General features: G+C 52.2%; 1 protein-coding gene across 2 annotated transcripts; it reads left to right on the forward strand.

Moving 5' to 3' along the window:
- Nucleotides 1–6,240: 6,240 nt before the first annotated feature.
- Nucleotides 6,241–15,276, forward strand: SLC30A2 (solute carrier family 30 member 2). Of its 2 annotated transcripts, none has more exons than XM_027519876.1 (8): nucleotides 6,241–7,125; nucleotides 7,843–8,057; nucleotides 9,010–9,156; nucleotides 9,902–9,983; nucleotides 10,769–10,943; nucleotides 11,679–11,784; nucleotides 13,079–13,213; nucleotides 13,701–15,276. In XM_027519876.1, the coding sequence occupies exons 1-8, from the start codon at nucleotides 7,076–7,078 to the stop codon at nucleotides 13,844–13,846; spliced, it is 1,056 nt and encodes a 351-aa protein (XP_027375677.1). In that variant the 5' UTR covers nucleotides 6,241–7,075; the 3' UTR covers nucleotides 13,847–15,276. The 2 variants fall into 2 exon arrangements, with proteins under 2 accessions (XP_027375677.1, XP_027375676.1); XM_027519875.1 differs by having other exon boundaries at nucleotides 6,249–7,125; nucleotides 9,830–9,983.
- Nucleotides 15,277–16,122: the final 846 nt, after the last annotated feature.

The raw sequence follows: 16,122 nt of genomic DNA on the forward strand, positions 1-16,122 counted from the left end.
TGGGCAGCTCTGGGGGATGCTCAGGGGCTGTCAGCTGACTCTGCAGGTGGTGAGAGGAGCCTCCAGGTCTTGTGGGGTTGGGCCTAGTTTTTGTGCTGGTCTCAGCTTATTAATGACTAATGTGGTTAGACCGGCCCTTGTAATTCTTGTTAATTTCAAGATGCCATTAAGTACTAAGCAACAGGAAAGTTTAAAAAATAAAGGTTTATTACTTACAAGATCTGGATGTTACACAGCATACCACGCAGTGAGTTCACAGGTGGAGAGAGGGAGGGATAAAGCATGGGCCTGTCTTCTGCTTCTATTGGGATTGAGGGTGGGGGCCTAGAGTTTTGAAGGCTCACTCTTTATTGATGAATTTAAAGCATAAGCATGGGATTTTAAAGCGTGGGAAGAGAGAAAAAAAAAGCAAGTGACCCAAATTGTCAGTTAGCCAAATCAACTAAGATTGCGAAAACAGAGGAATCTCAGTGGGGACAGGCGCCCAAGGTGTTTGCTAGACATAGGCCCCTTAAAGTGGTTGCCTCTTTTAAAATGGATGGCAATTAGAGCTTAAGTCAGGCACTCGCTTTACAAAAAAGAAAATAAAATCTGACAGGGCTTATGGTTAGAAGGCTAGAGCCGCTGCTGCCCCCACCACGGTGGTCACCACGGAGGCTCTGCTGGAGCCCACACTTACTCCAGGGAAGGCCACGCCAGCCACCTATGCTAGGGCATGCAATGATGACCGTGGCTGAAGCAACATCAGGCTCTCCAGGAACAAGGGGCTGGGAGAGAGGTGAGGCTGAGTCAGTCTGATGGAGGTGCGTCAACTGGGTCTGAGACCCTTAAGATTTAGGAATTTTAGGAACGCTGCAGAGTCCATCCCACCCTTTTTGACATTCAGAACTCAGTAGCAACTTAAGGGCTCTGTGTAGTCCTGCCAAAAAGTTGATAGTGTTTGGAATACCACCTGATCTTTAAAGCTCTTATGTTTTAGGATGTTCCATCCTAAAGGAAATCAGTCCTGAATGTTCATTGGAAGGACTGATGTTGATGCTGAAACTCCAACACTTTGGCCACCTGATGCGAAGAACTGACTCATTTGAAAAGACCCTGATGCTGGGAAAGATTGAGGGCAGGAGGAGAAGGGGATGACGGAGGATGAGATGGTTGGATGGCAGCACCGACTCGATAGACATTAGTTTGAGTAAAGTCTGGGAGTTGGTGATGGACAGGGAGGCCTGGCGTGCTGCAGTCCATGGGGTGTCAAAGGGTCAGACAGAACTGAGCGACTGAACTGAACTGAACTGATCTGAATGTTTTTTGGTGGACTGAACATTGAACCCAGCATTTCCCAACTTACTCATTCATGTGACATCCTCCAGAACTAGCCCTTCTGTGTAATTCAACCTTATGAAAATGCTTTAAACCCTCACACCTCTGCCCATTTTCACTTCTGGGAGTTTTTCAAAGGCTAACTTGATCCCTGTGAATTTCAGGGAATCAAATTTTGCTTTCATTTCCAGTCCTTTTTCAAGTTCTGAAGCAAGAGTTAAAAAAAAAAAAGTGTAACATATTACATACAAAAGGGATTCCCTGGTTGTCCAGTGGCTAAGACTCTGCGTTTCCAACGCAGGGGACCATGGTTCAATCCCTGGTTGGGGAACTATATCCCACACTCTACTGAAGATCCCATGTTCCACAGCTAAGACCTGGCACTACCAAATAAATAAATAAAATACTTAACAACAACAACAACAAAACCACACACAAGTGCACAGAACTAATTTCAGAGTTATGTAAACTATTATATACTGAAATCCGGTGCTGCTACTTAGCAGATCAGGAAAAAGAATATTATATGTTTAACTGAATCACTTTGCTATATGTCTGAAACACCGTAAATCAATTGCACTTCAATTAAAGAAAAAAAATAGAATAAAATAAAAAAAATTACCAACCTCTAGGGACTCTTCATGTGTCTGCCTCTTCCTGCTTGGATATAGCTACTACCCTTTTTTTGACAATCCCACACTTTTTTTTCATAGTCCTAAAATATCCTCCTATAGAAGCCTGAAGGAATTTGAGGCCAGACGGAGAGAAGTTTTCGTTTCCTTGAAATTACAAAAATCAGTGTTACAACCAGTCCACATTCTACCTCCAGAGTTCCCCACAGTTCTCACACAGATCATGTGTGAGGTAAGTATATCTATCCACTACCTTGTCACTTATCAGAGGGAGCAGGGAGGGCAGTCAAGGCTCTGTAATCAGAAATGTGAATTCCAGGGAGATATCTGATATTGCAAACAAAGGAATCTGTAGTTGCCACACAAAAGGCACTTGCAAACCAGAACACCCAAAGGTGGTATGAAGTCTTCCTGATCAACAAGTTTCTTGTAAGATCATGCTGCAAAGAAATTGGCTTCAGAGGGGTTACTCCATAAATCTTGAACACAGTTTTGGTGGCTGCATTAGAATCACCAGAGGTTTGTTTATCTCTAAACCCTTAATTCTGGGAAATTTCAAACGTACAGAAAAGCGCAGGGAAGTATAACATACCTTCCTTGCTCACTGCTCAGTTTCAGTAGTTATTGACATACTTGTTCCTTCTCTATCATTATTCCTTCTCCTCACTGTGATTATTTTAAGACAAATTCCAGGTATCATGTAACCCGTTAGATAAAGGTTCTTTTCAAAATCATAATCATTATACCATTAAAAATATACCATACAAATAGCTAAAGAAAGAAGTGATTGGAGATTTCAAGGAATATTTCGCTCAAGATGGGCACAATAAAGAACAGAAACGATAGAGACCTGGTAGACACTGAAGAGATCAAGAAGAGATGGAAAGAATACACAAAAGAGCTGGGCAAAAAAGATCTTAATGAACTGGATTTCTACGATGGTGTGGTCAGTCATCCAGAGCCAGACATTCTGGATAGCAAAGTCAAGTGGGCCTTAGGAAACACTGCTGTTAATAAAGCTAGTGGATGCAACAGAATTCCAGGAGAACTATTCAAAACTCTAAAGGAAAAGGTCATCAAGGTGTTGCATCCAATATGTCAGCAAATCTGGAAGACCCAGCAGTGGCCTCAGGACTAGAAAAGGTCAAACCTCACCCCAATTCCCAAGAAGCTTAGTACAAAAGAATGTGCTAGCCATCAGACAATCATACTCATCTCCCATGCTAGTAAGGTCACGCTTAAAATCTTGCATGCTAGGCTTCAGCATTATGCGAACCAACAAATTCCAGATGTCCAAGCCGGCTTTAGAAAAGGAAGAGGAACTAGAGGTCAAATTGCCAACATTCACTGGATCACAGAGAAAGCTAGGGAATACCAGGAAAACATCTACCTCTGTTTCATCAGTTATGCTAAAGCCTTTGACTGTGTGTATCATAATAAACTGTGGAAAGCTGTTCGAGTGATGGGAATACTAGACCATCTCATCTGTTTCCTAAGAAACCTGTATGCAGGTCAAGAAGCAACAGTTAGAATCCTGTATGGAACAACTGATTGTTTCAAGATTGAGAAAGGGGTATGACAGGGCTGTCTGCTGTCACCCTGTTTGTTTAATCTGTACGCTGAGCACATCATGAGAAATGCTGGGATAGATGAGTTACAAGCTGGACTCAAGATGGGGGAGAAACATCAACAACCTCAGATACGTGCATAATACCACTCTAATGACAGATATCGAAGAGGAACTAAAGAGCCCCTTGCTGAGGGTGAAGGAGAGTGAAAGAGCTGGCTTAAAATTAAATATTAAAAAAAACTAAGATCGTGGCATCTGGCCCCATCACTTCATGGCAAATAGAAGAGGAAAAGGTGGAAGTAGTGACAGATTTCCTCTTCTTGGGCTCTAAGATCACTGCAGCCATGAAGTCAGAAGACGATTGCTTGTTGGCAGGAAAGCTATGACAAACTTACACTGTGCTGAAAAGCAGAGACATTACTCTGCCGACAAAGGTCTGTATAGTCAAGGCTATAGTCTTCCCAGTGGTGACATATAGTTGTAAGAGCTGGACCCGTAAAGAAGGCAGAGTGCCAAAGAATTGATGCCTTTGAACTGTGGTGTTGGAGAAGGCTCCTGAAAATCCCCTGGACAGCAAGGAGATCAAATCAGTCACTCTTAAGGGAAATCAACCCTGAATATTCATTGGAAGGACTGAAGCTGAAGCTCCAGTATTTTGTTCATCTGATGTGAACATTGGAAAAGTCCCTGATTCTGGGAAAGATTGAGGGCAGAAGGAGAAGAGGGCATCAGAGGATGATAAGGCTGGATGGCATCACTGATGCAATGGACATGAACTTAGGCAAACTTCGGGAGATGGTGAGGGACAGGGAGGCCTGGTGTGCTGCAGTCCATGGGGTTGCAAAGAGTTGGACACGACTGGGCAACTGAACAACAAGAACATGTCATTAAAAAGAACAATAATTTCATGATAGAATTAAACACAGGAGTTTAAAAATATAGATTCCCCCTTCCCAGACCTACAGAATCAGATTCCTTGTGGAATGTTGATGGGCTTCCCTGGTGGCTTAGATGGTAAAGCATCTGCCCCCAGTGCAGGAGACCCAGGTTCGATCCCTGGGTTGGTAAGATCCCCTGGAGGAGGAAATGGCCACCCACTCCAGTATGCTTGCCTGGAGAATTCTGAGGACAGAGGAGCCTGGTAGAATACAGTCCATGGGTCGCAAAGAGTCAGACACGACTGAGTGACTAACACACACACACATAGGTGTTGACAGAAAAGGTGTGAGTTAAGTTTTATTTGGTGACCTTATAAAGGAACTGCTCCGAAGAGGTGAGGGAGGAGCCAGAATATATATGAGCTATTTTTTTGCTGGGAAAAACAAGACCCAAGAATCTGATCAGATCAGTCGCTCAGTCGTGTCCGACTCCTTGCGACCCCGTGAAACACAGCACGCCAGGCCTCCCTGCCCATCACCAACTCCGGTCATTAGTAAATTTTCATTACATGTGTATTTTAACAACCTGTGCTGTGCTAAGTCGCTTCAGTCGTGTTTGACTCTTTGCAATCCCATGGACTATGGCCCACCAGACTTCCCTCTCCATGAGACTCTCCAGGCAAGAATACTGGAGTGGGTTGCCATGACCACCTCCAGGGGCTCTTCCCCACCCAGGGATCAAACCTAAATCTCTTCTCTCTCCGGCATTGGCAGACAGGTGGTTTACCTCTAGCGCCACCTGGGAAGCCTTCTTTATAGGGATATCAACATTTTTAGAATAAAATTGCTGAGGTGTCCGAACTGCTAGGTTATTTGCATAGGACTTCTGGGGATCTCTGAAGGAGACAGGTACAGAACACAAATGAAGCAGCTTTTCAGTATATCACAGTCTTAACTAATTAGTTAAACTCTTGCAAATCAATTAAAATGAGTACAAGGAAGTATTAATGGAGAAGGCAATGGCACCCTACTCCAGTACTCTAGCCTGGAAAATCCTATGGACGGAGGAGCCTGGTAGGCTGCAGTCCATGGGGTCCCTGAGGGTCGGACACGACTGAGTGACTTCACTTTCACTTTTCACTTTCATGCATTGGAGAAGGAAATGGCAACCCACTCCAGTGTTCTTGCCTGGAGAATCCCAGGGACGGGGGAGCCTCGTGGGCTGCCATCTATGGGGTCGCACAGAGTCGGACACGACTGAAGTGACTTAGCAGTAGCACGAAGTATTAGTTTACGGGAAATCTGGCATAAAAGTTTTTTTTATATGTAAAATGAATAAATGTGTCTGGATCCAATTTGTAAATCTTCATATACTGAGGATTTACAATGAACTTTGCATTTGGCTCAGACGGTAAAGCGTCTGTCTACAATGAGGGAGACCCGGTTCCATCCTTGGGTTGGGAAGATCCCCTGGAGAAGGAAATGGCAATCCACTCCAGGATTTCCAGGACTATTGCCTGGAAAATCCCATGGACAGAGGAGCCTGGTAGGCTACAGTCCATGGGGCCACAAAGAGTCGGACTCGACTGAGCAACTTCACTTCACTTTGCCCTCAAATAAATTATAAGATTAATCTGAGCTGAGCCTGGGGCAGTTTGAAACTTCGACTGGATCGATAAGCTGAGACCTGCACAAAGCACACATCCAACCCCAGTGGATCCCAGCAGGAAGAGCTAGCTGGCTTTTCTCGGCGGAAGACCAGCGTGGCTCCTGGGAACTGCCGCGGGGCAGTGGAGAATAGCTGGTGTGCTGGCGGCGGTGTCAGCTCAGTCCAGATGGCGACTGGGGCTGAAGTGCGACCCTGCTCCATGTAGAGGTGGAGATACAGCCGGTCACCCCAGATTTTAATCGGAGCCCAGAAAGGGAGGAACTGGTGCTGCTAGAGCGACGAGGATGGGTCAGTCAGGAAGGCTACTGTCTCTGACTGAGTGCAGGCACACCCCGCCCCCGGGAGCCCCCTAGCCTGCGCAGAAAAACTTGGGGGGCCTCGGACATCTGCAGCCGGTGGGTGGAAACCGATCACGGGTTTCCCGAGGAGGAAGACAACAACCCCAGCCTCAGAGGCCCTTTATTCTGAGTCTAGGAGCCACATTCCTGCTCTCAGGCGACTCAAAGCCGATTTCAACAAGCTGGTGTCCGGAGAACTTCCCGGCCGGAGGCAGCCAGCCTCGCGCGGGGGGCAAGTGGGCGCCGTGGAGGCAGAAAAAGCAAGCAGCAGCAGGGCTGGGCGGAGGCGGTTAGCCTTTCCGACGCAGGCCAGGTGGGCTCCTCGGGTTCCGGGGACCGGGTGCTGGGGTCAGCGCCCGGGCCCTTTGCAGCCAGCTACACCCTCCCCCTTCCCTGCGGGCTTTTGCGCACGACGCGCCGCTTCACACGGGGAAGCAGAGACTTGATAAAGCCAGCGGGCGCGGGGCGAAGCTGCCGGCGTCGTGGGGGCAGCAGCGGTAGCGACAGCTGGAAGACCCCTCGGCGGCCCAGGCGCGGTCTAGGCGGGAGCGGACTCGCGGCAGGGCGTGCGGCCGGAGCTGCGCGCACCGCTCTGGTGGCAGGTGAGCGCTCGTCGCTGGAGAGCCCAGCGCCTGACTCCAGGGAGCACGTGGCAGGGCGCGCGGGGCCTCATGAAAGCGGGCGAGAGGATGCATCTGTTGGACGCCAAGCTTGCAGTCGGGTAAGGAGAACCTGGGGAGGGGCGGGAATTTCAGTGACCTCAGCCCCACCTCCCCGTCTGCCATCCTGGCAGTGGTTGGTTTTGGCGACGGCTCGATCTGGGACCCCCGCCCCCACCCCGACAAGAGGGTTTGTGGGGAGGTGGAGGAAAGGGGAAATTGAGGCTGAGCACAGGGACCAGTCCTTCCTCGCCGCAGAGCACAGATCCTGACCCCATGAGGATTCGTGGGGGAGTGCGTGCCTGGAGCTCCGCCCCGGGGCTGGCACTTAGCCCGAGGACCGCCCCGCCCTGGGAAGCCCGGTGTCTCCAACTCCTTGCGAAGGGGCGAGCTGCTGTCTTCCCTGAGCATGAGCTCTGATCCTTCTCCGCGCTCCACTGGACCCGCCCAGCCTAGCCCACGCCCCACCCCCACCCTTCCCCCACTCCGCCCCCCGCCCGGCTAGTTCCCAAGGTCTTTACCTCCTCCAAGCCCTGGGAGGGATGGAGGAGGAGGAAACACACGGAGCCAAGACTCGAGGACTGGTCATTCTCCAGCACTCTCCTGCAAGGAGGGGCTTCTGGTCACTCCTTAGAGTCTGTCCAGCTTGGAGTATATCCTAACTCTTTTTCCAAACGGGCACAGGGGGACGCGCAGACCCCGTAGAGAGGTAAGACTAGAGCCAGCCCTCTTTGCTCCCATCTCAGCTGAGTCTCCCCTTACCCTCCCTCTCTGGACAGGACTTACACAACTCTGTGGCAGGATGGGACCAGCAGCATCCCTCCGTCTTCACCTGGCCTGGCCTTGCAGCCCACTGAGCTGGCTCCCCAGAGCAGCCACTACTGCCATTCCCAGAAGGGTCCTGGCAGTCACGGTGACCCCAAGAAGAGGGCCTGGCGCCAGCTCTGTGTGGCTTCTGCCTTCTGCCTGTTGTTCATGATTGGGGAAGTCATCGGTAAGAACTCTGGGCTAATTCAATGAAATTGGCACATGGATGATCCAAAAGGCTTTTCTCCTGAATGTTCCTGTAGGATTAATACTAACAAGCACATTTACTGTATGCTTGCCATGCTAATAGTAGGCTTCCCTGGTGGCTCAGAGGGTAAAGAGGCTGCCTGCAGTGCGGGAGACCAGGGTTCCATCTCTGGGTGGGGAAGATCCCCTGGAGAAGGAAAACGGTAACCCACTCCAGTATTCTTGCTGAGAATCCCATGGACAGAGGAGCCTAGCAGACTACAGTCCATGGGATTGCAAAGAGTCAGACATGACTGAGCGACTGTCACTCACTCACACTGTGCTAAACCTCTCACACGCACACTGTCTCATGCAGTCCTCACAACAACCTCATGCTGTCATGGGTCCTGATAGTCTCATTTTTATGATGAAACTGAGGCATCATAAGGTTAAGTAACTTGCCAGAGATCGCACAAAACTAGTAGGTCAGGAAAGACCTGAATGCTAGAAGAAAACAGCATTTATTGAGTACCTACTGTGCTTTCCAAGCCCTTTTTTGTTGTTGTTTTTGTTTTTGTTTTTGGTTGTTTTGGCTGCGCTGCATGGCTTGTGGAATCTTAGTTCCCTGACCAGAGATTGAACCCGAACTGAGGGTGCCATGAAAGTGGGGAGTCTGAACCACTGGACCACAGTGGTATTCCCCTCCAGGCCCAATTTGAACTTAATTTTCACATTCATCCTCTAAGTAGATTTTGCTAATCCCATTTCACAGATGCTAGAAGTCGAGGCTCAGACAAAGGAAGTCACTTGTTCATGGTTACACAGCTAATGGTGGAGAGGTCTGGAATCCCTGGTCTTTCTCCAGAGCTTGCGGTTTCCCTGCTGCACACACACTCTGGGAAACTGGCTCCTTGGGGAGCCGATAAGGATCCTCCCTCCTCTTGGCCCTGCAGGTGGGTACCTGGCACATAGCTTGGCGATCATGACAGACGCAGCCCACCTGCTCACTGACTTTGCCAGCATGCTTATCAGCCTCTTCTCCCTGTGGGTGTCTTCCCGGCCAGCCACCAAGACCATGAACTTCGGTTGGCATCGAGCTGGTGAGGGCCCTGGTTGGGATGGGGGTGGAGTTGGGGGAGGGGGTGGGTTAAGATGTAAGTTCTTAGGTGAGTGCATTGGGTCCCTGAGTAAAGCCAGGAGGGTGACTTGGGTGGGAGAAAAGGATGTCAACCATGACTTTTGTCCTTTGGAAGCTCCCAGTCTGATGGGGGAGCCCTAGTCCCCTGTCCTCTGGGAGTTCCCACCCTGCAGGAAAGGAGAGTCTACCTTCCTAAGAGGGCAAGCTGTATTTATTTAAGAATAAACGACGTTGGTGTTCACTTTGCACATAACGCCATGGATTGGCTCTATGGGGGAGGGAGAAGTCAGCAAAGCCTTCTGAAGTTCATCTCTGGGCTGCATTGTCATTCTCTTCTTGGTGGGAGATGGCCCAGCCTCTGTTCCTCAGAGCCTCAGTTTGCCAGCTGAGCAATGGGTATATATTTAATGAGTCAGCTTCAGTTGAAAAGGTTGTCCCAGATGATGTCTTGAGCTTCTTCTGGCTCCGACCTTTTCAGATGTACGAGTGGTGGGGTGAGGTGCCAGCCATAGCACCTCCAGCAGAGCCATACCTCCAATCGGACCCAGGCTCAGATTTTGTGGGGAGGGAGAGGGGGCTCCTTAGCCTCAGGGCCCCATGCTAAGATTGGTATTGGGGGCCGGGCTCTTCCTCAGAGATTCTGGGTGCCCTGCTCTCTGTGCTGTCTATCTGGGTCGTGACGGGGGTGCTGGTGTACTTGGCGGCAGAAAGGCTGATCTCTGGAGACTATGAGATCAAGGAGGAGACCATGTTGATCACGTCGGGCTGTGCTGTGGTCGTGAATATCATGTGAGTGTGGCCTGGGGTCCCTGCGAACCCTCCCCCTCCTCACAGCATACCTGCCGGCCTGCTCTTGCTGGGGGCGGGGGGCATGCCCCACACCAGGATGGCTGCAGGATCAGAATCTCCCTCGTGGTCTGAGCTCTGGCACCTGGAACACCTGGGCCCTGCCTGGGGCCTGGGGCCAGGCCATCAGGAACTGTACACCTGGGGCAGCATCAGGTCCCCACCCCAGACGTGTCAGTGAGTAACCAGAGACAGGCTTCCTTCCTGTTGTGGGGTGGGGTGAGTCCAGTGCTTACAGGAGCAGGGGTCCCTAGGGACAGAATCTCAAAGCCCTTTTCAATCTGATGTGCCTGAAGTTGGTCTCATCGAGATGTAAGTTGTGTAGAGCGGGGGTGTCTATTTTGGGTTCTCTCCCCCTTGCCCAGTGGCCTTGGGCAAGCCAGTTCCCTCTCTGGGCCTCAGCTTCACCCTCTGTGACATGCTGGGGGGATCTCGATCTCCTCTGTGGTACCCTTTTGCTCTGAGGTTTGGCACTGGGGCAGCTTTGTGCCCAGGTTCAGCCTGGCATTGGATGGAGTTGAGCCCCTCCTCCTGTTGGCAAAACTCTAAACCAAGGCCACGTTCGTTGGGCTCCTTCCGTGGCCAAAGGGATCATGCAGTCTTGGGTGGGGGTTGGGATTTTGACCCCCACAGGGAGGTCAGTCCTGATGGGGGCCTCTGCCTAGCCGAATTTGAAGCTTCCATCTGCTCCCTCAGCGAGCCCCTGGACTTTGTCTCCACTCCCATAGAATGGGGTTGATTCTTCACCAGTCTGGCCATGGACACAGCCGTAACCCCGAGCACAGCCACAACGCCAGCCAGGAGCAGGGAAGCCCCAGTGTCCGAGCTGCCTTTATCCACGTCATTGGAGACTTTCTGCAGAGCTTGGGCGTTTTGGTGGCAGCCTTTATTTTATACTTCAAGGTTAGAGCTGGGGACAGGGGGAAGTAGGGGAGGGAGTGTAGGTCACCTGGGGGCTTCTCTCTGCACAGGACCCTTTCCAGTTTCTAGCTCCCTCCCAGCTCTGGGCAGAAGGGTGGGAGAGGGAAGAAACATTTACCCAACACCCACCAAGCATTAGCACTTCTGATCTTGATGAGAATCCTGAAGGGAGGTGGTGGTGTTTTTTGCAGCCCAGAAAGGTTCAGTGACTTGCACAGCATCACTTAGCTGGTAAGTTGTAGAGTCAGATTCAAATCCAAGACTGTAGGCTGCTGAAGCCTGGGCATTGCCCATTACATAGAGGCAGTGGGGTGTAATGGAAAGAGCCCAGCGTTGGGCTTGAAGCCTAGATCACCGCTTGCTAGCTGCATGATGTAAAGGAGTCCCTTGCTCTAATTGAGCCTCTGTTACCCCACCTATAAAGCTGGGATGTTGGGCCAGATGGTGCCTAAGATTCCATTTACCTTTGTCTGTGGCTTAGCCCCTTGGGCAGGGAGGGGTGGGAAGGCATGGTATCTTATCCTGAACTGTGGTACATCCTGCCTGTCCTTCCGGACAGGATAAAAGGTAGAGAACTGGGAGGCAGGGTCAGGGTGAAGCTTGTTCCCACCCCGCAGAAAAAGCCCTTCTCCCCGACTCACTGCTGGGTGGGAGGGGAGAAGGAAGGCTGAGGTGTTGGCGTGACCCCCCAGCTCTGCCTCTCCTTTTTCCTTGTAGCCAGAGTACAAGTTTATAGACCCCATCTGCACCTTCCTGTTCTCCATCCTCGTCCTGGGGACAACCTTGACCATCCTGAGAGATGTGATCCTGGTGCTGATGGAAGGTAGCCCGAGCTCGGAGCGCCCTTTTTGCTCTTTACTTTCCAGCGCAAAGATAAGTTCGAGTCTGTGGCTCAGGGGCAAAGCATCTGCCTGCAAATCGAGCAGACACCAGTTTGATCCCTGGGTTGGGAAGATTCCCCTGGAGGAGGAACTGGCAACCCATTCCAGTATTCTTGCCTAGGAAATCCCACGGACAGAGGAGGCTGGCAGGCTACAGTCAATGGGATCACAAAGAGTCAGACACGACTGAGCATGCAGTGTGTGTGTGTGTGTGTGTTGGGTGTGGGAGTGCATCACAGCACATGGTGGGGGGGCAAGGTCTGGAGAACCTCCTGGGGCCCAGGCTCATCTTGACATTGAGCAGGGTCCTCAGGTGTGGTTATTCTAGAAATGTCCTTTGGATCGTCCTTTCCGTCCCCCTACCACCAAGGGTGCCTCCTCCCTGCTGGGATGTGTCCTCCCTGCCAAGTCTGGGGGCTTCCAGGTGTGTCTAGCACCTGGCCCTCCTGCCCTTCCTCATATGCTTCCTGAGTCTCCACTTGCCTTCCCTTTTGGGGTGAGGATTATGCTTCTCATTGCACAGTGTTGGGGGGTTGCAGATTGAGGATGAGAAAAAGACAGTCGGAGTTGGACAAGAAACACTATTGAATCCACTCCAGCTCAGGCCTTCTTTCCTGAGGCGCTCCCGCCTCAGGAAGACGTGGCAGGGCTTTGAGGGGTGCTTAGTGGTAGCAAATGGTCTGCCCTGAGTTACCACACCTACTTACCTGGCTTTCTGGTGCTTGGGGTCTGGGGCCGTACGTCTCTGTAGTTGGAATCAGTCTGGATCCTGGTTTGGGGTCAGCCTGAGTGTTCAGCTGCAGGTCAGAGCATTTTCTCCAAGAATGTGACAGACCCAGATAAAAGTGATGACAAGGATGCCACATGGGGGTGCAGGGAGCCCCGGGTTGCCTTCTTTATCTTAAAAAAATTTTTATATCAAACATATACTAGGGGAAGAGGCACTAATAGGGTGATAAACCACAGCTGTTCTGCTCACATATAGAGTTTCCATTGGAGACAGGGAGATAGCAAGAAACTAACAAATAAGATCATTTCTGACAGTGTCAAGTGTGAAGAGGAAAATACAGCAGGGCGACATGACGGGGCTCGGGGGGCAGGGGCATGTTTCGGGGGGCAGGGGCAATCTCAGCTCTGCTGGCCAAGGAGGTCTGCGTGAGGTGCCGTGTGAGGAGCAGGAAGCAGCATGGGTGGTAGGGAGCCCTGTCCTTCAGCCCCTGTCCCTGTCGTCCTCAGGGACCCCCAAGGGTGTGGACTTTACAGCCGTGCAGAATCTGCTGCTGTCCGTGGAGGGCGTGGAAGCCTTGCACAGCCTGCACATCTGGGCGCTGACCGTGGCCCAGCCTATACTGTCTGTCCACATCGCCATCGGTGAGTGGTGGAGCACTCGTGCGAGAGGGGCAGCCAGGGACCCCGGGGCCATCCCTTCCCGACTGGCCCAGATGATGCTGGGCGCTCACGGTGCTGGCGCTTTGGATCTGACCCCATGCTGAGTACTGGGCATCTGTTATTTATTTGATCATCAAGGTCCCATTTATAGATGAAGAAACTATAGGGGTGGGAGGTGGTAAAGGCACTCACCTAGGCTTTTCCAGCCAGTAAGTGGCAGAGGAGAGACACTGAACCTTTAAGCCAGAGCTTTTCCGGCCCTTTTAGGGTTGTGTGCCAGGTGTGGGAAGCAGACGGTTGCCTGGTACAGGAGTGAGTCTGGGGGGTTCTTGATGTTCATGGCCCCCTATCTTGTTCTGCTGGGGCTAGGACTCGAGACTTGCCTCCTACTTGCTCCTAAGGGCCCAAGAGTGAGTAATTGGTTCTCTGGTGCCTCCCCTCTCTCTCCACGTGTCTTCTCGGCCCCCAGCTGAGAATGCAGATGCCCAGGCTGTGCTGAAGGCAGTCAGCGACCGCCTGCAGGAGATGTTCCATTTCCACACCATGACCATCCAGATCGAGGACTACTCTGAGGACATGAAGGACTGTCAGTCATGCCGGGGCCCCTCGGACTGACCACCTGACCAGGCATCAACGGGGTGGGGACAGGCCTGCCGATGGCTGGATCGAGTGTCCCCCACCCCCACCCCCAGGCTCAGCCAGGTCTCTGCCTGCCCTGGCTGGGTTATGAACCAGGTCCTTCTCCTGACCGCTGCTCCATGTTCAGTGACGAGGGGCCTTGTCCAGGAACAGGCTCCTCCCTTGCCTCCCTCGTCTGACTACTGCCAGCCCCAGGAGGGGAACCCGGCAGGTATGGGGCTGGTGTGACCGCGCTCCTCCAGCTCCCAGCGGGGCAGAGTTCGGGCCTAGTCCTCAGCTAATGCCACCCAACCACCAGCCTCTGGAAAGGCAGTGAGGCACAGAGAAAGGTGACAGAGGGGAGACCGGCCTCATTGTCTCCTCACCTGCCTGCCTAATTCCCCATTTTTGGTCTGTCTGGCCTCTGCCTCATGCATCTGCGAAGCAGCTCTGCGAACTGAGCCCCCTTCCTCTGCCTCTGACAATATGCTTTAAGGAGGCCATGGGCCCCAGAAATCAGGATCCAGGGGGCACCTGAGGTTGATCTGTGCCTGAATCATTTCACTATGATTTCATTTCATGTTTCCTTTTCCCGGAGGGAGGGGGCTTCTGACTAGGTAAGGACCTGCTGGGTTCCTCTTTCCTTATCCCTCCCTCACCCAGGAAGCTGTGCCAAGGCAAAGGTGCCCTGGCAGGAGAGGTAGAGGTTGGCGGGGATTTCAGCTTGGGTTCTGCCCCCAGGAGCCCCAGAGCTCCCCGGCCACCTCTCTTGCTCTGATTGTGTCCTGGGGTCAAGGAGCCTGACGTCAGATATGGTTGGGCCGGCTCTGTTGCCAGCATGTCCTGGCCTGCTCAGAACTTGGGGATGGATGACAAAGCGGGCACAACCCAAACAGGAGCCCCCGGCTTCCTGCATCAGGAGGTGGCTCATGCTTCCGCGATGAAGTGGAGGGACCTGTCCCCAGTCCGTGTCGCAGAGGAGGCAGTGCGCCCAGTCGGCAGGTGGCCCTGATCTAATGGTCTGTCTCTGCCCTCAGGTGGGTCAGGGCCTGTCTCATCTGTGGGCTGAGAACGCGGACACCCACCTCACAGAGTTGTTGTGAGGCTTGGAGCCAAAGTGGGCCAAGCACATGGTGGTTGTGGAAGAGTGGTTCCTTTTCTCATCATTCTGGAAGGATGGCCAGAGGAGCCAGGTGGGCTCCCAGCCTCCTGGGGCAGCACTGGGTTTGTCTTGACCCTGTCCTGACCGACGGTGGGAGCAGGAGGGGCTGGTCCCTCTCGCCTTCTCCTCTGAGCCTCTCTCTTCCCGTCAGTGAAATGACCTCTTTGTGCCTTTTCAGCACTCACATCCAGGGTTGCCTGTGATCTCAGTCTATCTGCAGGTTCTTCAGCCCATTAAAATCGGTGGGAGGCTGTTTTGGCTTGGATATGTGTGTGTGAGAGAGATAGACTTCTGATTGACGGAGCTCTAATCCACCCCAGTCTTCCTCCCCCCAGCCATCACAGGCCACAAGAACCCAGATTCTAGGCTGTGCTGTATGCCAAGTCTGCACACCCCTCTCAAGAGACAGCCATTGGTGTCCTCCCTTTTTGCAGATGAGAAAACTGAGGCTCAGAGAGGTTGAGTCACTTGCCCAATGTCACACAGCCGGTGTGAGGCAGGTCTGGGATTTCTGCCTCGTTCCCCTAGGCCTCCCCCTACAGCAGGGACTGGGGACCTGCTCTGGGTTGCATGTTGGTACAGTATGAGCCTTTTGGCTTGGCAGCCCACAGGCGAGGCCTTGCCAAGGTAGTTCAGCGTTCTGGGTGCAGCAGCTAGGAGTGGGGAGGGAAAAGGTGCCTCTTTCCCCATCTGGGCCTGGCACTTGGAGTCCTCCCCACCGTGGGAAGACTGCCTGAGCTGCAGCTGTGTGCTTCCTCACCCACTGTCCTTGACTCAGGGCCAGACTATCTCCCCTCCCCTTTAACTCCCAGTGCCCCCTCCACCTCAAGAATCTAGCAGCCCCATGCCTCCCCAGAGAGAGAGCCTTCTCAGCACCCAACACTGTAAGCAGCTCCAGGGATGACTTTAGTCATCCAGGGGCCAGAGGTCAAACTGGAGGATGGAGGTGGGAGGCCTTGGAGTGGCCTTGGGGACAGCATGTTCTGGCCAGTAAGTTAGTCACTAGTCACGGGAGTTTCCAGAGCTGTGAGGCCATCAAAGCAGAAAAACACCCGATACCCTGGACCTGGTTTGGACCCACCATCCCTGTCCCTCTCTCTCGGAATGGCCC

The sequence above is a fragment of the Bos indicus x Bos taurus genome, chromosome 2, assembly GCF_003369695.1.
Source record: "Bos indicus x Bos taurus breed Angus x Brahman F1 hybrid chromosome 2, Bos_hybrid_MaternalHap_v2.0, whole genome shotgun sequence".
Classification (NCBI taxonomy): Eukaryota; Metazoa; Chordata; class Mammalia; order Artiodactyla; family Bovidae; genus Bos; species Bos indicus x Bos taurus.

Bases quoted from the DNA above. Each gene is read 5' to 3' on its own strand.
- SLC30A2 (XM_027519875.1), top strand. From the start codon at position 7,076: ATGAAAGCGGGCGAGAGGATGCATCTGTTGGACGCCAAGCTTGCAGTC. The intron at 8,058-9,009 runs GTAAGAACTCTG...TTGGCCCTGCAG, and splicing joins CATGATTGGGGAAGTCATCG to GTGGGTACCTGGCACATAGC. The intron at 9,157-9,829 runs GTGAGGGCCCTG...GCTCTTCCTCAG, and splicing joins CTTCGGTTGGCATCGAGCTG to AGATTCTGGGTGCCCTGCTC.